The 25,857-nt window shown below is 43.7% G+C and overlaps 1 protein-coding gene across 5 annotated transcripts in view; it reads left to right on the top strand.

Moving 5' to 3' along the window:
* HERC4 (HECT and RLD domain containing E3 ubiquitin protein ligase 4) overlaps positions 1-25,857 on the top strand; it is a 111,211-nt gene that overhangs the window by 60,855 nt on the left and 24,499 nt on the right. For 3 of the 5 annotated variants that reach the window (XM_089780118.1, XM_089780117.1, XM_089780119.1), the window contains exons 16-23: positions 4,339-4,458; positions 11,773-11,796; positions 13,411-13,509; positions 15,833-16,000; positions 16,168-16,311; positions 17,238-17,404; positions 19,707-19,773; positions 20,207-20,289. In XM_089780118.1, the coding sequence (XP_089636244.1) occupies positions 4,339-4,458; positions 11,773-11,796; positions 13,411-13,509; positions 15,833-16,000; positions 16,168-16,311; positions 17,238-17,404; positions 19,707-19,773; positions 20,207-20,289 (872 nt within the window). The remainder of the gene's footprint in view (positions 1-4,338; positions 4,459-11,772; positions 11,797-13,410; positions 13,510-15,832; positions 16,001-16,167; positions 16,312-17,237; positions 17,405-19,706; positions 19,774-20,206; positions 20,290-25,857) is intronic. The other 2 variants (XM_075934915.2, XM_075934913.2) reach the window with 2 other exon arrangements.

Raw genomic sequence — 25,857 nt, 5'->3', positions numbered from 1 at the left:
TCCCACCCCTTTTTGCTGCCTCTATCAGAAAGAGGCAGTGGCGGGGGGGGGGGGGAGGAAGGGGCACTTCAAAGCAGCAGCCGCGTGGAGCCTAGGGCCAGACCCTGGGTTGTGCGCGGCACTGCCGCTTTGAAACGCCGCAGGGAGCCCAGTGTCAGGCTCCTCCTGACATAGCAAAGCGTCAGCACCGCATGGAGTGCAGGATCAGCTGCCTTTGCTGATCCCAGGCTCCATGTGGCGCTGCTGCTTTGAAACGCCATGGGGAGCCCAACTCTTGGCTCCCATGGAGGTGTTTCAAAGTGGCAGCACGGCATAGAGCCCAGGGTCAGCTGAAGGTCTCCCTACTGACCCCGGGTTCTGTGCAACACTGCCACTTTGAAATGCAAGGAGCTTGATTCGGGGCTCCCACAGTGGCATTTCAAAGCGGCAGTGCGGTATGGAGCCCAGGATGATCACAGGCTCCACACGGGACTGCTGCTCTGAAACGCCGTGGGGAGCCTGACTTGGGGTTCCCATGTCAGTGTTTCAAAGCGGCAGTGCCGCACGGAGCCCAGAATCAGTGGGGAGTCCCTAACTGACCCAGGCTCTACTTGGCACTTTTGCCTTTAAATTGTGTCAACAGCCCTAGGGCTGTTCCTACATTTCAAAGGAGGAGACCCCCTGTTGACTTGTTGAATAGTTGGTGCATTTTGCTACAACTATTTGATTAGTCAGTTACCCACAATTTTAACATCCCTAGTGTACAGCATCTAGAATATTCAGGTCTTGATCCTATTTGGGGCCTTTGTGCACAATGTATATTAAAAAACAAACCATCATGAACTATTAGGGGGCTTCAGTGCATAAGATATAATATGGAGAGACAGTTAAAGCCTTAATTTCAAATGTTAGCAGAGAAACTTTTTGAAGTGTGCCTGTGAACTACACCAAAGCTGAAAAACTTTCCAGGAAAAAAAAAGACTCTTGGGGCAGTTTAAGATTTGTCTCTAGCTATGGAACATTCCAAGTGAAGGCAAGCCCATCCTTGATTCCTTTCAGATGCCAAAGCAACACATTTGAACTCCCTGTTGTCTCTTAACTTTCAGCTCATCTGCTCTTTGGGGGTTTTATGTTCCTGTTTTAGACTTGTTTTTGTTTAATAGTGAATTGAACACAGTGATTAATGTTTTACATACTTAGACTGATAAATGTTTTTCTTCCTTAGATACTGCCCTCCTTACCCAGTTGAGTTAATTTTCTGTATTGACAGTACTTTAGAATAAGTTTGCATTGAGGGACTGGGAGGACAAGATATCCATTATCGATCCCTCACATGTAAAGCCTTTATTGCCTGCTGAAGGGTATTAATCCATCAGAAGTTCCATCTACATGATCTCTTATGCAGGCCTGCAGGAGCTGTGAATCTTCATTGGTGTCCATAATAGTACAGCTGGAAGTATCTCTAGTTCTTCTAAGTCTGGATCTTGGGAAGTATCAAAGTCCAGTTATAACTGTGTCTAAGAATCCAACAGTAGCATTGGGCTCAGCACCAAACATCTTTTGTCAGTATTAGGAGAGTGAGAAGAGGAGATGGCAAGGTCCTATTCTCCTTCCTCTCCCTCCCCCCTCTCCCCCGAGAAAAGCAGAATTGTGACCTTTTGGTGGAACTATGAGATGCGGAATTAGAGGTTCCTGACCTTGGGGCTCCTAGTTCAGAGGGAGGAGTCTTTATTCCCAGTGCAGAAGGTTACGTCTCCTCTCTTGGTATCAAGTAAAAGCTAACTTTCTCCAGTGAGGCTGTTTTTTCTGGTTTGGTCTTAGTTCATCATGTTGCCTTCCAGAACAATGTTCACTCCTTCCCATTTCAAGTTTCATCTTCTATTCAGCTAAGTAAAAGCCCATCCCCAAACACTCCCCATCCAGGTCGTATCTGAAGTCTGCTTTGTTGCCAACTGACATGGAGTTTGAGTCGCTATGGGGGTCTTTGGTTTCCTGGTTCTTAAATTAGACCTAACTAGAAACAATGTTGCCTAATGGACTTAGGGAAGCTTTAAGTTCTACTATTCCCTTTTCCTCTGGGCTGCTGGGTGATATTGGACAAGTCACGTCACTTCTCTGTGCCTCAGTTTTCCCATTTGTAAAATTGTAAAGTGCTTTGATATCTACAGATGATATCAGTCTAATGTAAAAGCAAGGCATTATTTGTTGCGGAGTAAGGTAGCCCAGGAGAGCAGATGACTTTCTAATGTTTTTGCATCATACACACCTGAAAGGTCAAACTTGAAATCTATTTGAAGCATGTGTTCTTCCTGTTCCATGGTTGGTTACTTGCACAATATTTGCAAAAGGAAGAGAATGTCTAGAAGGAAGATGAAATACACAGATGTTATGAAAAATATCTGTATCACCAGCAGAAGATTTTAATATCTTCCAAGACCTTTTCTCCAGATTAGCAGGCTTTCGAGCTCCCACTGCTCATGGGAATTAGAGATTGTTTTGACATGCTGGAACAGTTAGCCAGTTACTGCAAATTGATAAATCTATTGCAAAATTGATTGGACCTTTTTTGTTGATGAAATACTCTATTCGCTTAAATTCTTGGAAGGCATACTTATTGTACCAGTCTACCCCTCAATAATTTAATCCCCTGCTCTACTTAACTCATCGTTTTTAAGTTTAGGAGAGTAGTTCTGCCGTCGTTATTGAGTTACTCTTATCAAACTCACTTCTTTAGTGAGCTTTATGCTTGTCATTCTCCCAGAAGAGAAATAAGTTACTTAAATGTAATAGGAATTCTTTGAGTGTATGGTCAGTACACAGCAGACAGGAATCACTCTCCGTTGCTGGCATGCCTGCTTTTATAACCTGACCTAAAACATTATATAGGTTCAAGAGAGAGCCCCCAGTAGCCAAAGCTTTTCAGAGGGTGGAATATGTCTGGATAGTGTGTGTTCTTACAAACGACTGAAACTTTATTTAAGACGAATAAACTTCTTTCTTTTGCTTTCTTCATAAACTCTTGGATCCAATCACATCTCTAATCTTCCCTTGACTTTCAGCTGTTCAGTCACTTTTAATCAACACAGAGTTGCATCCTTTATGAGTAGGACCCTGCCAATTAATGGTCCATTTTGGTCAATTTCACAGTCAGGATTTTAAAACTGGTAAATTTCATGATTTCAGATCATTTAAATCTGAAATATCCTGGGTGTACTTGTAGTGGTCCTGGCTCCTGACCCAAAAAGGAGTTGTGTGAGGCTACCTTTTACTTCTGTGTTGCTGTGGGCAGTAGTTCTGCCTTCAGAGCTGGGCAGCTAGATAGTGGTTGCTGCTAGATAGGAATCCAGTTAGGAAAAAGCACTACTTCAAAGTAGGAATAAGAGATCTCCGGAAAAGGGCTTTTTTCCGGAGGATCGGGGCCAGTGTAGACGCTCTTTTCCGGCTTTTCTAAAAGCCGGAAAAAAGCGGCGGACATTTTTATTTAAATGCCGCGGGGGATATTTAAATCCCCTGCGCATTTCCCTACTACGACCTGTCAAATTAGCATGCCCCTTTCGGAAAAGGGGCCAATGTAGACGTAGCCACAATGTTTGTCTTTTTAGGAAGAGAACCATGTGCCAGCATATATTACTGATGAGGGAGACTCATAGTTAACCATAAGCAGAGGCAGTTAAACTTATGTGCTCAGAAATGCTATTCAAAAGCAACTATCATTAATTATGAACTAGGTTAAAAACGGTACTGTAGTCAGACTCTTTAAACAAAAAATAGGACTTGAAGGGAGAGTTTTCTTCATCTTCCCCCCTGCCTCCTCCCATTTTAGAACTTTTTAGTTTTACCTGTTTGGTCACACATGATACTCTTGCACATTCTTTTGTAACTGAAAATGAAGCTTTTAAATCTTCAGGTCCTGATCCTTGGACTTTTAAATGAGCAAGTATGAAATGGCCACTCAGAATGTGGTTTCTAGTGGATCTCATAAGGCTTCACTCACTCTTAAGCCTGCAGTAATTTTAAAATGACAGCACTGTACAGTATGTAAATATATGCTGCAGCTATTCCATTTTTTTCTTGCAATGTCATGGGATTTCTGAATAAGCTGCATTTCAACCACCTATGTGTCCTTTCTTCTGTCCTTGTAGGCATTGGACACCTTTAATGTTTACTCTGTTGGGAAGAAAAACCTTTCTTAGTTTTTGTTTGGTAAGGTATCTAAGTTCAGTTAGACTGATATCGCTTAGATGGTTTTTTAAAAAGACTTTGTTAAACATTAGAGACCGAGCAAACTTTTTGTAGCACTTAATAACAATGAAAATATAAAGAACTAAAATTAAGCAACTATACATTTTTTTTATTCAGGTAAATGAGAGAGGAGGACAAATTATACAGTATGACAAATTTTATATTCATGAAATACAAGACTTGATAGACATCAGAAATGACTACATCAACTGGATCCAGCAGCAGGCATATGGAATGGTGAGTTTCCATATGGGGGGAGGGAGGAGTGAAGTGACTAGTTGAGTGACTACTTGACTATTCGATAAGCATACTAATTGACTAGTCGCTTACATCCCTAAGTTGAAGCTCAGAAAAATACCACATTTTGTCCATCACAAGTCACTTTTTTTTTATACAAACTGTGTTTGCGGTGAAGACATGTTCCAAAGAAGTGAGGGGGGACTTGTTAAAAAATGTTTTGCTTATGAAAAATCCTAACAGCCCGATGGTCACTTTGTTACCACCTTTATCCTTTGGAGCATAGTCCAAATTAAAGCAATTTTTTAGCACTGAACTTTGTAACAAAGAAATCCTTGATAGTCCTTTCAGTGGGAGGAATTATTCTGTCAGCACTTATAATGTGGTTCTTATGCACATGGTGCGATGGTCAGCATATGCCTTAAAGGTAGAGAGTTCATCAGAATATGATGCCTAACACAGTGAAATCCCAGTTTGGCTGTGGCTCCTAGGTTCTACAGTAATACAAATGAATACTAACCATTTGTTTGTTTGTTTGTTTTAAAGCACAGTCTCCAAAGTCTGGCTTATTGATGGATGGCCTGAATCCATTTCAGGTCATCCTCCCTGATTATTCTTTTATTATTGTGTCATTCTTTTAAAATACTTTGAGGGAGAAGTTTCAGTACTGATGCCAGGTAAATTCATTTTATGGTAGCTGAAGGACTTAAACAATGAAGAAAGAAATGCACTAAATATTTCTCCCTTTCTGTACAATCTCAACGTTTTTAGGACCTGCTTTATATTTTTCAGAAGTTTTCCTATCTTCATCTCTTCACCCGTCTCTTCACTTGATCTGTATTCTAGATCTCATTCCAGGGTGCATTTGTATAGTCGTATAGTCTATATCAGAGGCAGCAGTGCATGGTTGCATGTGGAACTGATCCATGAGGGGAGCCGGTTTAAAAAATTGTCTCATTGTGCTGACCAGCTCCCGCCTTCCACCCTGTGGCAGCCCCTTTCCACAGGGAGCCTAACCTCCCTGTGGACAGAAGCTGGGCTGGAATCCTGCCTACCCCTTCCCTTCCCTTCCCCCCTTTCCCCTCTGTACTGCTTCCTCTTTTAAGCTGGCTTCCCCAAAGCACCGGCTCCCATCTGCTCCACCCCCGTACTGCTTCTGTGGGAGGCAACAAGGGGGTGCAGATGGCTTTGCAGGAATCTGCTCACGCAGAGAGCCTGCTTTAAGCCCGCTCCTGCCTCTTCTCCCTCTCTCCCCCCCCCCACACTGCTTCTGATGCAGAAGCAACAAGTGGGGTGTTGTGTTTAGTTGTTGGAATTAACCTGTGAGCCTAGGCTTATTGCTTAATCGTTTAAAAACTTATATGCTAAAATCCCTAAAGGATATTTTAATACAGGCAGTCCCCGGGTTACGTACAAGATAGGGACTGTAGGTTTGCTCTTAAGTTGAATCTGTATGTAAGTCGGAACTGGCATCCAGATTCAGCGGCTGCTGAAACTGATCAGTTTCAACAGCAGCTGAATCTGGACACCAGTTCCGACTTACATCCAGATTCAACATAAGAACCCCAGGCGTCCCCAAGTCAGCTGCTGCTGAACTGATCAGCAGCTGATTCCAGGAAGCCTGAGGCAGAGCAACTCAGCCTCGGGCTTCCTGTAGTCAGCTGCTGGTCAGTTTCAGCAGCGGCTGACTTGGGGATGCCTGGGGCAGAGCAGCACCCCAGCTGCTCTGCCCCAGGCGTCCTGATTTAGCCACTGCTGAAACTGATCAGCAGCGGCTGAATCAGGACTCCTGGGGCAGAGCAGCTGGGGTGCTGCCGGGTTGGTCCAGTAGCGCCAAGGAGCGGTGCTGCGGGACCAACCGGCAGCGCCCCACCTGCTCTACCACAGGCCCTGGGCTTTGCTCCACATCTCCCTGGTCTGCTGGGGGGGGGGCACTAGCTGCGTCCCCCCCCCAGCAGACCAGGGAGACGCGGAGCAAAGCGGCGGAGGACCCGGGCCGGACCACGGCGCTTCCAGATCAGCTGGAAGCGCCGCGGGTCCGGCCCGGGTCCTCCGCCGCTTTGCTCCGCGTCTCCGTGGTCTGCTTGCTCCCCCAGCAGACCAGGGAGAGGGGGAGCAGCTTTTCTCGCCCCGGAGGAGGCGGGCGGTGGGACCAGGCGTCCCGCCGCTCCAGTCCTCTGGGGCGAGAAAATCCCCGTTCGTAACTGTGGATCCGACATAAGTCGGATCCGCGTAACTCGGGGACTGCCTGTATATAAAGTTGTTTTTAAAAGCAATTGGGATTTTGTTTAAAGGACATTACTGTAGTCTGTGTGTTTAGGGAAAAAATATTAGGTGGCACCTATGTAAAGCTCCACAAATGTGTACTTTAGCATGCATTATGTTTGTATGGCTTACTTTTAGGTAAGCCAATGTTTCAGAGAAATGGGTTTGTGTGTTAAACACCTTTTGTAGTTATAATTTTGGCCATTAACTTTTATAAGTGTGGGCATCTTGTTCTCTCAAGACTTTTTTATCATACTGATTTTTTTTTTAACTTTTTGGTGCTATTAATTTAAATTTATATTTTTCTTTTCCTTTTTTTTTGTCCTTGGGAAGTGTCTCTCTTAGCATTTAAAAGAGGGTGACAGGGAGACTTGCAGAAGAGAGAGAAGTTAAGTCAGTGGACTCCAACCTTTTTAACCACAAGATCACTTTTTCAATTTAAGTGCAATGTAAGATCTACCTCAAACCCAAATACCCTGACTTCCTTCCCCCCCTTCTCTGAGACCCCTCCCCTGCTCCACCCCTTCTCCAAGGCCTCACCCTGCTCACTCCATACCCCTTCTCCCCGAATCTCATTCACTTTCACCAGGCTAGGATAGGGGGTTGGAGTCCAAGCTCTGGTCTAAGCCAAGGGATATAGGGAGGTGGGTGGGTTCTGGAGTAGCCTAAGGGATAGGACATTAACTTGGGGAGTTCAGGGTGGGTGGGCTTGAGCCCCGCCCCGCCCCGCCCCGCTCCCACCCCCACCCCTGAAAGTGGCAGGACTGCCAACACAGGCTGCCCCAGGGTTGGAACTGACTCCCGCATTAGGAAAGCAGGATAAAGGGACCTGCCAAAGGTAGGGAGGTGGGGTGGGCTCTGGAGTGGCCTAAGGAATATATGGCATTTGCCTGGGGAGCACAGTATGGTAGGCTCGAGTCATGCCTCCCCCCCCCCCCCCCGGAGCGACCAGACCACCGACACAGGATAAGGGACCCTCTGAAGGCAGGGAGGTAGGCTGGGTCTGGAATGGACTAGTGCATAGGGCATTCACCTGGGAAGTGAAGGGTGGTGGGTTCAAGTCCTGCCCTGCCCCCCTTGGGAGCAACTGGACAGCCAACACAGGCCACCCCAGAGATGGAGCTGGCTCCTGCATTAGGAAGGCAGGATAAAGGATTCTAGGAAGGGAAGGGAGGTGAGGTGGGATCAGTTGGGTTTTGGAGTGGCCTAAGGGATACAGCATTTGCCTAGGGAGCACAGGGTGATGGACTATAGTCCTGCCCACCCTGGAAGCAGAGAGGAGAGAGAAGGACAGTGTGTACTTGTGAGAATGACAGACACACACACACACACTGTGTGAGTGACAGATTTGCATTGTCAAGCTCCCACCATTCTCTTCTCTCTCTGGAGTTTAGGGTACAGGAGTGGAGGGAAGAGGGACACCCTGACATCATCATCCCCCCATCTCCCTCCCACACCCTGCACAGCAAGCAGGAGGCTCCCAAGGGAAGCTCCAAGGCAGAGAGCAGGAAAAGCATGACAGTAGGTAGAGAGGCAACTGAAGTGCCAGCACTTGATAGCTTCCTGGCCAAACCAGTCATGATCACCTGTCAGAGGCTCCAAGATCTATTGGTAGATCCCGAATTACTGGTTGGTGACAACTGCTTTAATTGTTCCAGCAACATTTGTCTCTTCTGTCATTAAGTTTCCTTCCAAGTCCATCCAGAAGGTTACATATTCAACTTGTGGGAGAATTAGCATTACTGTGTGCGCACTGAATTCCTAACCCCCGCAGATTTCTTTGATTTATTGGCAAAAAATGTCTTCTGAGGGGGAAGTAAAGGGAAGCCACAAGAGACATCATGAGTCCTTCTGCAGTGATGCCGGCAGGTTGATTTGGGCACACAATGCATCTGATAGAGATGTAAATCATTGTAGGAATGTGTGTATGCTGAGGGGAGGCTGGACAGGCATGCATGTGTGTGAGAGGCTCTCTGTTTGTAGCATACGAGATGTGGAGGGGCAGGGCTTTGTTGCTGAGGAGACGGGTGTGGGACAGACTCTTTCCCCTGAACCAGAGCAAAATGTAGTGGCCTGCCTGTTCAGTGAATTGTTCTCATTGTTTTTAGTGAATTCCTCCAAGAGTATAAAACAGGTGTAAAATTTTAAGGCTCATTTTCATTGCAAGAGTGGTGTAAAGGGGGTTTATCATAAAGGACTGTATGGCCTCTTAAATGCATATGGTACTTTAGTGATGGAAACTGGTCTAAATTTTTGTACTGAAAAAATTTCTTATCAAAATGTGGTCTCTGAATTGTTTCCTCCTACCTTTCTGGAGATGGTCAGTAGTCAGTATAAAATGTGAGTTTGAGTCCTCAGCCCTCACTTTCTCTTCAGTTACCCATGATATAACACTGAGCATATGGCTGATATATTTATTGACTAATAACTAGAAGTGAAGAGTCAATACTAGCTACGGGTATGTCTACACTACAACATTAATTTGAACTAACTTAGTTCGAATTAGTTAGTTCGAATTAGCTTAGTTCGAATTAACGGATCCAGACTAAAAAACTAGTTCGAATTAGCGTTTTGCTAATTCGAATTAGCATGTCCACATTAAGTGGACCCTGAACCTGGCTTAAGGATGGCCGGAAGCAGTGCCGGCAGGGCATCAGAGGAGGACTTAGAGCGTGGAGCTGCTGTCTCAGGCTAGCCGAGGGCTGTGCTTAAAGAGTCCCAACCCCCACCCCGGACAGACAGTTCTCAGGGGTGCCCCGCTTGCAAAGCAGTCCTGGCTTGGAGTGCCCGGAGTACCCACACTGGGCACATCACAGCACTTGGCCATCAGCCCGGCTGCACTTGCCACAGGCTGCCATCTGGGGAGAGGGGACAATTGGGGGGCTGCAGGAGAGCGTCCACCCGAAAAGCCCACAGAGCCAGCCCAGTCCTCCCCATCGGGGGCGCATACCCCATTCCTCCCTTACCTCCTTCCACTTACTCTTCCCTGGCCCCTCTTCTTGATGTACAAAATAAAGGGACAATTGTGTTCAAAAATGGAATCTGTCTTTATTGAACAAAACTGGGTGAGACGGGGAAAAGGAGGTGGGAGAGGGGAAGAGAGAGGCTGGGAGAGGGGAGGGCAACTAAAATGATCAGGGGTTGGGAACAGGTCCCATATGAAGAGAGGCTAAAGAGACTGGGACTTTTCAGCTTAGAAAAGAGGAGACGGAGGGGAGACAGGATAGAGGTCTCTAAAAGCAGGAGTTGGGTGGAGAGGGTGCATACAGAAAAGTTCTTCATTAGTTCCCATAAAGAAGGACTAGAGGACACCAAAGGAAAGGAATGGGTAGCAGACTTCAAACTAGTAACAGAAAGTTGTTCTTCACAAAGCAAAGAGTCAACCTGTGGAACTCCTTGCTGCAGGAGGCTGTGAAGGCTACAACTAGAACAGAGTTTAAAGGGAAGTGAGATCAAGTCATGGAGGTTGGGTCCATGGAGTGGTATTAGCCAGGGGGTAGGAGTGGTGTCCCTGCCCAAGGTTTGTGGAAGGCTGGATGGCATGAGACAAATGGCTTGGTCACTGTCTTCGGTCCATCCCCGCCAGGGTCCCTAGGGTTGGCCGCTGTCGGCAGACAGGCTATTGGGCTAGATGGACCTTTGGTCTGACCCAGGACGGCCATTGTAAGCTCAGGGCTCAGGGTCAGGGGTCTCAGTGGACCACCTTGATTTTCATGCACACCTGCTCCTGGGTGACCAGGCTGGCAGCTCTCCTGCCCTAGCCGGCCACTTTCCTGTGCCTAGTGCGGAGGTCGTGGACAAGGTCCACGATGTCCGCACTAGCCCAGGCGGGTGCCCGCCTATTGCGGTCCCGGGCAAGCTCCTGGGAGCCGCCAGCCTGGTCCCGGGAAGAGGCGGAGGGCTGGGGGGCATCGGGTGGCTGGCTCGATCCGTGCCAGGTGCAGGGTCTGCTGGCTGGGTGCTGGCAGGCTTGCATCTGGCACGGGCACTGTAGCCAGCCCGTGCCCCTTTAAGGGGTCCGGGGCCGGGAGGGGGGCAGACGAGTTTCCCTGTTGTTGGTCAGAGTGGCCACCAGGGAAACCTGGGGAGGGCTAGCCTCCCACTAGTTCGAATTAAGGGGCTACACAGCCCTTAATTCAAACTAGCTAGTTCGAACTAGGCTTAATCCTCGTAAAATGACGTTTTCCTAGTTCGAACTAAGCGCTCTGCGAGTTCGAATTAAATTCGAACTAGCGGAGCGCTAGTGTAGCACCTATGAAAGTTAGTTCGAACTAACGTCCGTTAGTTCGAACTAACTGTGTAGTGTAGACATACCCTACTTTACTATTAGAGCGAGTTGGAATTTTCCTTCCCCATCCCATTCTCCATTTATTGTACTATAGTTTAAATAAAATTACCAAAAAACTGAAACCAGCATGATTCTATTGTTGTTTTGAAATAAAATATACAGAATTTTACAGAATAGTAACTTTTTCGTGCAAAATTTGCCCAGAGTAATGTCATTCTTTCTTAATCTGTGCCCGATGAAAGTTACGGATTATGGAAACAATGATTTATCCAAACTTGTTCTCTAAACGGCTTTTGCATGTTAAAAATAAAATTGTTGTACTAACACTTTTGGCATTTAACATTGTAATATGGTATAACAGCTTGAAAACGAGAAGAAACAAAAAGCTTGCTTTTTACATAAAGACATAGTGAGCAAGTAAGCATTATATGTGGAATGCGAGCATTTAAAAATAATTCATGACAGTTATTTTAACATTTTTAATATTTCCCTTAATTTGGCATTTATTATTTTTAGTTCCATCCATCCAAGAAAACTTTATTGTATCACTGCTTTTTCAAGATCCTGGATACATTGTCTCGTTATAATCTGTCGATTAATTCTAAATGCAGATTTTTTGTTTTATTTGCTTCGATAACAATACAGTTTTTAAAAATACTGGTACTAAATATTTTTGCTGGTTCAGAGAAGAATAATTAATGCAGATACTAATGCTGCTTTTTACTCTTAATTATTGCTACCTTTGTGCATTGCTGTCATAGGACGTCAACCATGGATTAACTGAGGTAAGATTGGTTGTAATTTGGTTTCCTTTTCAGAGTGGAAGGAAATCAGAAACATTGACTTTAAAAATTAATCCTTGACTGTGCTAGATCTTAGAGTATTAGATGTAAATAAGACTTTAAATGTGTGTGGGTATAGTCAGAAAAATGTCTTCAGAAAATTGTGCAGCTGTATTAACTGATCAGGTTGGATAAAGAAACCATTGATGAAACATAAATATAAGGCTTTGTCCAGACTGTACAGTTTTTGTTGACAAAACAGTGGACATGTACACTACAGTGCTGCTTTTGCCAACAAAATTTTCCTGTTTTGTTGACAAATTAAAATCACTTCAACAAGCGGCATAGAGCTTTTTGCAGCAAAGTTTGAATGACAGGATGTCAGTGTAGTCATTATAACTGGCTTCTAGGAGGTATCCCACAATGCCCACCATGACCGCTCTGCTCTGCTCACTGTTTTGAACTCCACTGCCCAGCATCTAGCTGCATACAGATGCACCCTCCCCTTTCAAAGCTGAAAGAGGTGTTGAAATTCTTCAGCATGAAGAGCTCACATAGCTAAACCCCAGCTGAGCATGCCTGCATCTGCAGCAAATGCATTCTTGCCTGAACTACAGCGAAGGGATGGATCATCTTGGTCTGTGGTGCGGAGAGGAGGCTTTGGGGGGGATACTCAGGGAATCAGAGAATCAAAACGTTAACACAGAATCCTGCTCTTCCCAGCACTAGGAATGCAGCAGTGGGCAGGCTGCTGCCATGAAGGGGAGAGCTCAGTAAGGGTGCCAGAGGCTGATGTTGGGGGTGTCGGCCTCCTCCTTCCTTAGGATTTGTTGTTCCTGACTGCATTAAGAGAGAGCCTGCCGACATGCTCACTCTTCCCCTAACACATCCACTTCCTCAGCATATACTTTGCCCCTCTCATACACACTCCTTTTCCTGTGTGCACACTCTTCTCCCCACCCATGTGCTCTGTTTCTTCATTTCTTCCCCCCCACTCCCTGTCACATTCTTCCCCTCCCTTTTCTCCCCCAAACACACATACACTTCAGTTGAAAAGAGGCAAGCAATATAGTGGACTGTCCCTGGAATGATGAGATTGAGAGCTGCATTATGTGATTCTGTACGTGACCCATGAGGCATTGCAGACACTTCCCAAAGCACCCTGCAGCCAGTTTCACAGTGGAATAGCTACCCTCAGTGCACTGCTCTATGCACTCTGACACAAGGAACATGATGTGGGCACACAACAGCGTTTTAGTTAAAGCGATGGTTATGTCAGCTTAGCTTCTTTTATAAATCTCTGTTGTATAGAAAAGGACTAAAATACTTCTAAAATTGCAAGCTCAAACTAGGCTCTCTAAACCAAAACCTCATATCTGTATCATTAATAAAGGTTTAGAAATTATCCAACTGTTTTGTTGATGAAATATAAATTAATTAAAAAATCTGCTGCCATTCCCACAGAAGAATTAGCACTACATTGACAAATAAAATTTTGTCAAAAAGATGATTTGTTGAATGAGAATGCTATTTGTACAATCCCTTTTTTCTGACTGTAACCACTTGTAAGTACAATGCAAGAATTATGTGCACTAATATTTTACTTTTTGGTTCTAGCTAACAGAAAATCCAGTTACAATTTGTACATACCCTTTTGTGTTTGATGCACAGGCAAAGACTACACTTTTGCAAACAGATGCTGTCATACAAATGCAGGTAAAATAGTATTTCACTCTTTCTACACATCCTTTTTTAAAAAATATCCAAAAATAGGATCAAAATCTGTAAACTATTTTGAGATCTAGAGTTTTTTCTTCTTTTGTACAAGTAAATTGCATGATTATAAATTTAGGGTGGCTTATTTTTCTTCCTCTTATTAATGTTTTGAACCTGGTTGAAATTGTCTTGTTTGGTAATCTGTATACATTATTTTTATAGCTGTTTCTCTCCTTTTCACTAGCTAGGTAGTGCTTTTTTACATGCCAACTGATTGCTTATCTCAAATTGTAGTAGGTGTGGTCTTGCCTACTTCTGCAATTCAATGAGAAGAACCAAGGATTGAAAATTGTTTAAAATGTATTTAATGGGAAAGTGGGACTGAATTTCTTCATCTGGAAATATTGTTCCAAATGGAGATTTCATTTTTGATGTTGATCATCATTGGTTCTCTCCCTGTTTGCTGCCCTCAAATTACATAGTTGCTGTTTTTAGATATTTCACTTTTCCATTAGTGTAGATAAAGCTAATTCATAAATATAAGGGTTTGTGAAAAGTACTCGATAATGTGCCCTTTAAGCATGAGCTGTGTTCACCTAACCGTGTCAATTATGCTTCATATTTGTTATCTTTATTTCTATTTGAGTACAGGCAGTCCCCGGGTTACGTACAAGATAGGGACTATAGGTTTGTTCTGAAGTTGAATTTGTATGTAAGTCGGAACTGGCTCCAGATTCAGCTGCTGCCACTGAAACTGACCAGGGGCTGACTACAGGAAGCCGGAGGCAGAGTTGCTCTGCCCCGAGCTTCCTGGAATCAGCCTGATCAGTTTCAACAGCTGCTGAACCTGGAGCCTGGGAAAGAACAGCTGGGGCGCTGCCCGGTAGGTTCCCAAAGGACCAACCTGGCAGCACCCCAGCTGCTCTACCCGAGGCGTCCCGCAACAAAAACCTGGTCTGCTGGGGGGGGGGGAGTGCACTAGCTGCGCCCCTTCTCCCCCCAGCAGACCAGGGAGACCGGAGCAAAGCTGCACAGGCGGAGGGACCCCGCTGCCCGTGTGGCTTTGCTCCTGTCTCCCTGGTCTTCTGGGGGGGTCCAGCAAAGCCGCTGGACCCCCCCCCAACAGACCAGGGGGACAGGAGCAAAGCCGCCCAGGCGGCAGGGGTCCCGCTGCCTGGGCGGCTTTGCTCCCGGGCAAACGAGCAAAGCCGCCCAGGCGGCGGCTTTGCTCGGGTGTCCCTGGTCTGCTGGTGGGGTCCAGCGGCTTTGCTGGACCCCCCCAGCAGACCAGGGAGACCGGGAGAAGCTTTTCTCGCCCTGGAGGCGCCCGCCGCCCGTGAGCTCCAGGGCGAGAAAAGCCCCGTTCGTAAGTGCGGATCCGACATAAGTCGGATCCGCGTAAGTCGGGGACTGCCTGTAATAGTGAAACATGCCAGTAATTCCAAAATGAAATATTATGTTCAACAATTGGTATTCTGTATAATACATACCTGCACAACTGGTGATAAAAGGAGTCATGAATTATGTCTTGAATTTGAAGATAGACAGGAAAGAAACACAGTACTGGCCTGACATACACACCTGCAGAAAAATACTAATTCCTGTAATCACAGGAAGTTAATAAATATAATTTTGAATGTGTTTTCAGGGTTTGTATTCACAACTAATGCTCAAAAATCAGCATGTGTTAAGTGAGCAGACAAAATGGAAGTTCAAGGAAAATGTTCATTCTATGCCTGTATCCATTTACAGAAAAATGGTATCTTTTGATAGGTATTTGGCAAGCTTTTAGGAACTCTTTGCCATATTCAGAATTCTCATTACAGTATTTAAATGATATTTCATGTTAAGGAGGAAATGGAAATCAAGTGAAAATATTGTTTAGACAGTGGAAGAAAATGAAACTCAAATAAGATTTTTAAAAAGTTGAGGAAAAGATGAACAACTTTTACTCTGTGAAACTACTCAACGCTTTTTTTTTACCAGATTAATAATTACCTCCTCAATCTTCATTTGCTGTTTGTTTTGAGTAGACCTGGGGTGGGTAGTCCTGTGTTTTTGTTATACAAATGTTGTTAAGTGTTAAGTTAATAAAACTTAAAACGTGGAACTGTTGAACACCACTGTTTGAATTTGTTGGTGCTAGAAGGAAGCAAATTTGCTGAGGTTAAAGGGAAGAAAAGTGTGCTAAACCTAAAATTGGAACTCCTAGATATGGATATTAAATAAATAAATACATTGATAGAAATTCTTAAATATTGGCTTTTTCATGTGTGCCATGTTAGTTGTTGCAATAACTAAAGGTTTTACTTGTTTTTCCCAGATGGCAGTTGACCAGGCTCACAGGCAGAATTTCTCATCTATTTTTCTCCCTGTATTTGAATCTGTCAATCCTTGTCTAATATTAGTGGTACGCAGAGACAATATTGTAGGCGATGCTATGGAAGTCCTAAGGAAAACGAAGAATGTAGATTACAAGAAACCACTCAAGGTATAGCCAGTTGATACGGATTACATTCCATTAATCTAATATTAAAACAGATCATACTTTTATTTTAGGGTTTTATATTTTAGCAAATTTAGTATATTTTTAGATTAAATTTAATTTGTTTTGCATTTCCTTTTTATATTCTGTGCTAACTGAAGTGTCCATTTCAGGTTATTTTTGTAGGGGAAGAAGCTGTTGATGCAGGAGGTGTTCGCAAAGAATTTTTCTTGCTCATCATGAGAGAGTTGCTTGATCCCAAATATGGAATGTTTAGGTACTATGAAGAGTCCAGGCTCATCTGGTTCTCTGACAAGGTACACTTTACTGTGCAATTAATTAATCCTCTTGATTCATAGTGATATTGTATCATCTACTGGACTTCACTAGAATTCTAAGGAAATATTTCTAAAGGAGAAGCTGAGTGAAATGGCCACAAAGGAGATTCACTCCTCTCACCATTGGATTAAAACTCCTAACTTCATCACATGTTCTGCTAAGATTCTGCCTTTTTCTCACTAATACCTGATACCAGACCTTCCATAAAAATGACAAGAATAGGAACCAAAAATTCCAGGGAAAGTAATTTGGTACAAATAGCAGAAACTCCATAAAGTAGGTTAGCAGAGAAAAGTAGACAGCAGCATGTCTTACAGCTCCCTTTCCTTATATGTAGCCATGTGTATGAAGCTTATGGACACAGTGAAGTTAAGAGATTTGGCTTTTGTTCCTGCTCTATTAACTGTGTGAGCGAGTCATTAAAGCCTTAAATTTTCAAGTGTTCGCTACTTTAATGCCTCATTTTTTTTATATGATTTGAGATCCTCTTGCATCATGATCAAAATGTTTGAGTACCTTGCCTTTTGAAAGTAGGTCTAAAAAGGCCAATAATGGACACCACTTAAATTTAAGTGGCAATTTTATATCATGACCCTAGTTTTCAAAGACTTTAGTAATCACATTTTAATCCATTAGAAGCACTGTTCTCTTAGAGCACTTAAACACATTTAACACTGCAAGAACTCCCCAGAAGATCAAAAAGTGCTGAGTGAAACAAACATACTCACCTCGGACTTCAGTCTCTCTCAGCTGGTTACAAATTTACCTGTTTTTACAATACCTGTGAAAATAAAATTATATTTTGTTTCTAGGAAATATAAATGAAATAGAATGTAAATTTATTAAAATATTTTTTCTTTAAGTTGTCAGATGTTTTAATTCTTCTATTTTCTGTTCTTCATAGACCTTTGAAGACAGTGACTTGTTCCATTTGATTGGTGTTGTGTGTGGACTAGCAATATATAATTTTACTATTGTAGACCTGCATTTCCCCTTGGCTTTGTACAAGAAACTATTGAATAAGAAGCCTTCCCTAGATGACTTAAAAGAGTTAATGCCTGATGTTGGCAGGTGAGCCAATATAAATTGAATGACAAGATAATCAGTGTGTTATCTTTCTTATTAAATGCACAATGTAGTTTCTTGTAAGATATAAGTAATTGAATACATCTCTCTATATGTTAAAAAAAAATTCCTGCCAGACGACAGAGTGATGTCATCACATCACTCTGTGTCCCCACAACCTGCCTCCGTCTCAGCCACTGGCTGTGGCCAGCTGCTACATGTAGGCTGCTCCAGCTCCAGCTCCTACTTCATTCCCCAGATGGCTGCGCTGTTGGTGAGGAATTGCTGGGGCTGGGTCTCCTCTGTCATCCAATCCCAGGCCATGCCATGCTGAGTCCCCTCTGCCCATCCAAGCCTGACGGGCATCTGCAGGGGAAGGAGAGCTGGGGCTGGTGTGGCCTCAGCTTGGTCCCCCTAGTAGCTGGGGGGAGGGGAAGGAATAGATGAATGGCCCCGCAGCCCCCTCACTCAGACCCCCCCACAAGCCAAGACTCTGTACTATCGGAGGCAAGTGGGTGGTGGCCCTGGCCCTCCCAGGCAACCGGAGGGAAGGGGGTAGAGCCCAGATGGCCCTGGCCCTCCCCAGTGGCTATAGGGGGGGAGGATAGAGCCCTGGAGGCTGTGCCCCTTGCCCTCCCCAGCAGCCAGGGGAGGGGGGAGAGAGCTGGGGCAGCTTCACAACCTCAGCCTCCTCATTCATACCCCCACAAGCCGAGACCCCGCACACCCAGCTTCCTCACTCACCACACTGCTGAGACCTTGTACTCCCAGCCCCCTCATTCATCCTTTCCACTGACACCCCACACATCCAGCCCCCCCTCCTGCACCCTTCCCCCTGGCCAAATGCCTACCCCCAGTCTGCTCCTGTCCTCTCCCCCAGCCAGACACCTACCCTCAGAGAGAGAGGGTTTGGCGAGCATAGTGAGCAGGGGGCACAGCCTCCTAGTAATGTCTCAATAAATAGGCAAAAATCTCTTACTAGAACAATACAGTTGGCTTAAAAGTTGAGTTTGAACGTACGCTACTGTTTTATAAACACCTACTTTCAGGTGCTTAGTTTTGGGTGTTAGAATTATTTCCCATTGGGAACTTAATAGCCCCAATTTTAAAATTCTTAGTTCAGACATATCTGTTATAACTGTTCTTTCTTTGAACATAATATCAGTTTTGGGCAATCCCTTCAGTGTCTAATGAGGATACATCATTTTGCTTACTTCAAAAATAATTACATGTCAAAAATTTGCACTTTTATTTATCATTTCCTGAGGATATATAATATCCATTTATGGAGTATTCCGCTTACTATTAGTTTTGAAAACACAATTCAGAGAACCATTTATTTTTAACCTTTTTAATTATTATATATATGTTGTTCCCATCTTTATTAAACAAAAAATAAAACAACATTTTGATCAACACTTTCATCCTTCCTAAAAGAGCATGATTTACCAGTTGATGGGCTATTACACATTTTCCTCAATGGCCCTTGTTCCCAATCCACATATGTTCAGTATGAGCAAGGCAATTAAGGGACATTAAGATCTACTTTGGGTTATAGTTATGCTATCTTCTATCAACCAACGGAATAAGCACATTCATTTATGTTGACTAGGTCTAAAGCTAGACTGCTAGGGAAGAAGAAGAACTAGAAAAAAATATGTTTTAAAATGTCACAGCATATAATATCATAGCAAAATGAGAAATCAGAATTCAACAATACAAATTCCATTGGCAGAATTTAAACAGAGGACATAAAATTTAAGCTCCCAAGTTTCCTAAGTAAGCTTTAAATGGGCTTTGGAAATGCTTAGCTCTCTGAAGTCAATCAGAGACTTGTAGAATGGTCTTTTATTTCTAATTATTTTCATCTTCTATAGACTTTTCACTTACACCTTAAAGAGCATCAACATGTATATTTCAGGTACTCATGAAGGATCAGGGTGTTGTCATACTACTTCTCTCAGTATCCTGCCACTTTTCTCATCCAGTCCTCTTGCTCCTTCCAAAATAAGAGCTCTCAGCTTGCTTCTAGAATAGATGATTGGAATGAATTGAAGAAATGAAGGAAGAACAAGAAAATGTTTAATAATGTTTAATGTTTTTGTGCTTCATTATAACGTAAATGAAATATTAATAAATGGAGGGTTTCATAACCTTGTACTTCTAAATGCTAGTCATCTAAGTGAGAAATCCAAAGAAAATAGCTGTAGAACGATACATAATTAAGAAAATACTGAGAACAGTTACTCAACAACATATGTTAATTTTTCAAGTCATTGAGATGAAGACTAAATACATTGTTTTACAGAAGTATGCAGCAGTTACTGGACTATCCAGAAGATGACATAGAAGAGACCTTTTGTCTCAACTTTACAGTAAGCTTTTGAATTTTTAAAAAATATTTTACATGTAGCTTTAGCCATCCATTATGATCACCTCTAGCAGCATGTTACCAAATCACTAGCTGCTGTCCTCTGCAAAGTCTTCATTGTTGGTATTTTAATTTAAACTGATCATGAAATGGTGTCCATGGCAAGTCTACTCTACAGCACTACATTGGTGCAGCCACACCTCTGTAGTGTCTCTGGTGAGGATATATGATATGCTGACAGGAGAGCACTCTCTCATCTGGATAATGATTCCATCTTGGTGAGAAGTGTATGCACTGGTGTGAACAGCATGCAACTTGCATCACTCCCACGAGCGTTGTAAGTTAGATTTATGTAGGCTGTAGTGTAGACCAGCCCTGAGGGAAAGGGTCTTTTGAGACAGTAAATAAAGCGTATTCTGCATTTCATGTTTAAACAGATCACTGTGGAAAACTTTGGAACAACAGAAGTAAAAGAGCTGGTTCCTAAAGGTGCTGATATTCCTGTGGTCAAACAAAATAGGTAAGTGAACTATAACAGTGCAGAGATAGTGCTCAGTTAATACTTGTTTCAGAAAACTAACACTTGACTGCTAAACATAGCCTGCTCTGATCCAGAAATGATCATATTTACTGTAGGGAAAACTGATTTGGTGGCTTTTCTTGGTCACTCTCTAGTGTATTGTTAGAACAGCTTTTATTATCATGATGAATCCTTCCATCTGCTGAGAACATAATTCTTGCTGTAATTTTATTAAGAATTGTCATTTGAAGTATGTTGTTTCAAATAGAATTTTTAACTTGGAAGCTATGTAGGGCTCATTTAGACTATTCTCTTCATTTCATAAGGTTGGGTAGTTTGCAGAAAATGCCGCCCTAAGGGAAACAACTCAGACGTGTTGGTAATGGTTATAGACTGCTAAATGGTTACTGTAAACAAAACTTCACTGACCTGTAAGAAATTTGAGGTTACGTCTACACTTGCTCCCTAGTTCAAGCTAGGGATGCAAATGTAGGTGACCAAAATTACTAATGAAGTGGGGATTTAAATATCCCGTGCTTCATTAGCATGAACTCACCAGCACATTACTCCGCTCAACAGCTGAGTCGAACCAGGAAGTGCGTGCTGGGACGCGTTCGTTAGAACCAAACCCCTTGGTCCGAGGAGTAACGTTAGTTTGAACCAAGTGGTTTGGTTCGAACTAACGCATCCTAGCATGCACTTCCTGGTTCGACTCAGCTGTTGAGCGGAGTAACGTGCCGGTAAGATCATGCTAATGAAGCGCGGGATATTTAAATCCCTGCTTGATTAGCAATTTCGGTCACCTACATTTGCATCCCTAGCTTGAACTAGGAAGCAAGTGTAGACATACCCTGAGAGAATTACAATTTGCTGAGTAGCAGTCAAAGTCTCCTTGTTGGTACAGTTCGTATCCTCCCCCGATATGGGAGATGTAGTTTCAGTGACATCTCTTCCCTTTGCATAAAAGGTGAGTGAGTCTGATCAGGGTCATACAGCATTCTGAGGCAATGATTTTTGTTATGGAAGTCATGGATTCTATTGCTTCTCTTTTTAAAAAAATCTTTTTTATTAATTCCCACAACACTCCTTTCACTCCAACACTCCAGTTTACTGGCAGATGGGGATGCCATCACTTGTCCATTTGTTGCCAGTTTTATTTCCCTCCTGTCCTTTCTTTTTCTCTTTCTTCTTCCTTCCTCTTCCAACCCCCCCCCCCCCCCCCGCCCCTCTATTTTTTGTTCTTTTTTCCTTGGATTTTTGGGCTTTTTTTTGCTTTCTTTTCATGGACAGATGGAGCAGAGGACATGTTCTATGAGACCATGAAGCATGCTTACAGAGTAACTGAGTTGGTGAGGACAGGGAAAATATGCTTGGCAGGGCAGATTATTGCTTGAGCTGATACCTAAGAGCTACTTCTGCAACTGTATCTATTGGGACCAAGTATAAGAGAAAAAGAAGAGCTATTCACTCATTTCACCATAGACATGATGGTCTTTGCAGTGAGGCTATCCCACAGTGAAGCAGCTTTCCTTACCCTAATCTGGCATCTGCCACCAGGATGGCTGGACCTTAAGTTGGTGTGGAAACATGTAGAATAAAACACTAACCTCCATGTTGTCTAGAACACAAATATCAAGCAATGTAATGGGGGGGGAGGGGCAATGCATCCCAGTCCTTCTGCCTTTCCACCCTTCTACTCCCTTCCCCTAAAAATATGGGTAAAAATTCAAATGTTGAAAAGATATTGAGGTTTCCAGATTATTTGTACAAGAAAATGATGTATATGATACAGTGCTCCCAGATTGCTTTTGGACTGTAGAAAGGAGCCACAAGTGATAGGTTTGTGTTGTGTTGCTCCTAAACACCATACATTTCAGGAAATGTAATGCCTAATAGTTAATGTACGTGTTTTGTTTCTGGCTTTGGTAAGTCTAAGCATTGCTTTTGCTTCTCTAGTATTCCTGTGCCTCCCCCTGATCACATCACACCTACATAAGAAGCCCATAACTTTCAGTAAAATTGGACCCATAATTATTGCATATCTCTAATATTGGAGCCAGTTTCCCCAGTCCTCTTGTGACACACAAATCTCTCTTCACAGTGAAGTAAAATAGTTTCAGAGCTTCTGAGAACGTTGATGCTATGACTCCTATTATAGAGCTTACACTGGGAAAACAAGGACAGTCTTTTCAGGTGCAGACAGGTATATGATACTTTCTCAGCAGTTGCATAGATCTCCCACCAGAAGCCTAGACTAAAGCATTGGCTGGCTGGAACATGCTCAGTGCCAAGTTGATCACTAATAAATGGTGATCAGTCATGAGAGAGGCCTCTGACTTTCTTTTAGAATAGACAACTGATGAGTGCCGTATACATACATGAGCAGATGAGACATCAAGGCCTTACTTAACTCAACTTTCTCTAGGCAGTAACCTGGTTCAGCTTGGGGGTTTCTAGCTATTTGCCTCTGACTTGAGTTATAGGAGCTTTTCCTTACGCAAAAATAGTCTGATTTGAGATTATTAACCTTGTGTTTGAGTCTTGGAATGTGGTTACATCCAAGAATAGCAATGGTACACAGGTTGTTCTACTCTGCCTTACATTTATTTGGATGATACATCCTTGTGGTTGACTTGGGCTCTCGTGACTGCTTTAACAACTATGTACTCATTCTAGGTAACCTTAGACTCATTCTTCATAACTGGACACATGTTCCTTCAAGACTAAATATCCAGTTTGGGAATTAAATTTATACCTTTGTTGTAGTCAAGAGTGTCCACTTTTATGCCGCCTTACTGCTGGAGTTGTTGCATTTATTGTACCCCGAGGATTGATAGACTAGAGCAGTGGTAGGCAAGAAAGCTTTCATAGGTTAGATCTGGCCCACCAAGCTGGTTGATCTGGCCCACAGCCATCCTGCCATTCCCCTGCCTCCAGGCCGGTCGAGATCTGGGGATGGGAGAGGTGGCAGTTCCCTCTAGGTGCTGGGAGATGGGGGCAAAGACTTCACGTCCTGCCCCTGCCCCTAGGCCAATTAGGGTCTGTGAGTGGGAGAGCACGGGAAACCTTCAGGCCCTGCCCCTTCTGCCCAAGTCCCCACCACTTCCAGGATGACCTGCGATCACTTCAGAAATTTGTGAAATCCCCCTTCAAAAATTATTGCCCACCTCGGACTAGAGTTAGCTTCACAAGTGTGAACAGAATAATATTGTATAAACTTGAGATGTTCTGTCTAGTACTTGACACATCTGCCTATAACTGATCGTGACATTGTTTCTTTAGATTCAGTTAAATACAAGCCATCTGATTTGTGCTGTTTTAAATAATTTATGTACATGTGCCTGGAAACATTGTGATGAACACATTTTTTTTTATTATTATTATTATTAAAGTATGCTTCTTTTTCTGAAACCAGTAAGTATCCTTTTCAAAATATGGATATTTAAAATACATTTAAAGATTCTAGCTGATGGTTTATGCCTTATGGGAAAAAAAAGCACTAATCTACTGTGAGTTTAGCAGTAATAAGAAGATAATTGCACCATCACCTGTAATTTCTCAGTTCTTTGATGGGTGGTCTCTTTGTATATTACACATGTAGGTATGCGTGTGTTCCGTATGCCTAAGACCAGAAAAATCTTGCCAGTAGTATCTCTTGGTCCAAAGCTGCACCCTGGATCTCCTTGTGCTCTGCCCCAAGGGCATTGTCAGAGTATGGATATGCCCAGCCCCCTCTGAGGTAGGGCTTTAAGCCTATCAGGCCCCTCAGTGTGTGTTCTGCCCCATGAGTGACACAGTCCTAAGTATCTCACTATCTCTTCTCCCATGCAAGAGTCCAAGGTCTGTAGCCATCCCCGTTTGTGAGGTAACAAGGTCTGGCAGCCCAAGTAAGTACAATCCCCTATTCACGGTGCGGTAGGGCCCAACGGTTTGAGTCAATAGCAGCCCCTGGTTCATGGGGCAATGTGGCCAAAGTATGTATCAACAACTCCCTGTTCCAGGGCAGTAAGGCCTTGCAGCCAGAGTCCATAGTCACAGCAGTAGCACCCCATCCCATCCGCCCCCCAGGGGTGTAGGAGGACCTGGGCCCCCTCTGTCAATCGGGTACCAGACCAGGGCTCTGTCAGTGATGGGTGGGTCCCACCATTAGCTCAGCAGGGAATCCACCCACAACATGCTGAACTCTTGGGGTTATTACTCCCCATCCTGGGCTACTTCCTACTAGCCCGCTCATGTTGGCTTCCTCTCCGATCTTGTCCAGGTTGAGAGCTTCTCCAGTCGTTCTCCACTGGCTGGCTTCCGTGGCTCCATCTGTTTGATGCTCTTCTTCCAGAGCTCCAGCAGCAGCTCCTTTTTCTGCAGTGGTCAGCCAGGACTGAGCTGCTCCACGGACCTTTATACTGGTTCTCCATCTGGAGCATGCCCAGCAAGCCTTGGGGGTAGGGCTATCTGTCAGATAGCCCTGGTTGACTACTTCAGGTCAAACGTGGGGTTGGTACACCCCATCACAGGTAAAGGAAAATATGTGACCAGCTCTCAGTTTCCTTTTTATCGCTGCATAACCTGAATTGGAATCCTCTGGGCCCAGAGCTGTTCTCACCTCACCTTCACCTTCGCAAATGTAATTTTTATAGTTTGTTAGAGTAACTTAATTTTTTCTTCACTTCAGGGACTCTCTTCCCAGGTGTAGCACTGTGCCTAAAAAACTGTCTCGTGTTCTCACAGCTTCTTCGTTAGCAACAACCATCCACTATATTGCCTTGAAAGGGTCATTCATTTCTAGTGACACCATATCTGTTATCCTTCCCACCCTGGACTCGAGAGATGAGAGCTCCAATTGAGGAAGTTCCTTATGGAGGAATCCACATGGCCTTAGTCAGGTCCATGTCAGGGAGATCACTCTATAAGAAGTAGTGCTCAAGCTTTGTGCTTTCTGAAGAAGAGACTGGATCAGATAAATTGTGACGATCCACTCTTTGGCTTTTAATGAGAGTAAGAGGAACTTTCACAAACATAAAAATAGGTCCCCATTTAAGCCTGCTTGTAGGAGAAGAAATCTTTCTCTGACTCCTTCTAGCTCTGCCTAAGTCTCCCAAATGTGAAAAGGGGGTGTGCAGTACAAAGCTTCAATGGCAGCAGGCCCAGTATAGCCTGGGGATGTAAGAAGTAGTTTAAATATGTAACCATGTAACTGCTAAAAATCATAGGGTATGTCTAGACTGCATCCCTTTGTCGGCAAAGGGATGCAAATTAGGCAGGTCAACATTGCAAATGAGGCAGGGATTTAAATATTCTGTGCCTAATTTGCATAAAAATAGCCACCACGTTTTGCCGACTCAGCACTTTGTTGGCAAAAAACGGCAGTCTAGAGGGGGATCTGTCAAGAAAGAAAGCCTTTTTCGACAGATCCCTTACGCCTCCTGCAGGGTAGGCATTGGCCACTGTTGGCAGACAGGATACTGGGCTAGATGGACCGTTGGTCTGGTCATTCTTATGCGCTTTGTTCTTCTTTAATTTTACCATTAAATAAGCTTTATACTGCAGAGCTTGCACTGAACCCTCCCCTAC

This window comes from Pelodiscus sinensis, chromosome 8 (genome assembly GCF_052426305.1).
Source record: "Pelodiscus sinensis isolate ZL-2025 chromosome 8, ASM5242630v1, whole genome shotgun sequence".
Taxonomy (NCBI): domain Eukaryota; kingdom Metazoa; phylum Chordata; order Testudines; family Trionychidae; genus Pelodiscus; species Pelodiscus sinensis.
This window is presented reverse-complemented; position numbering and strand designations above follow the sequence as displayed.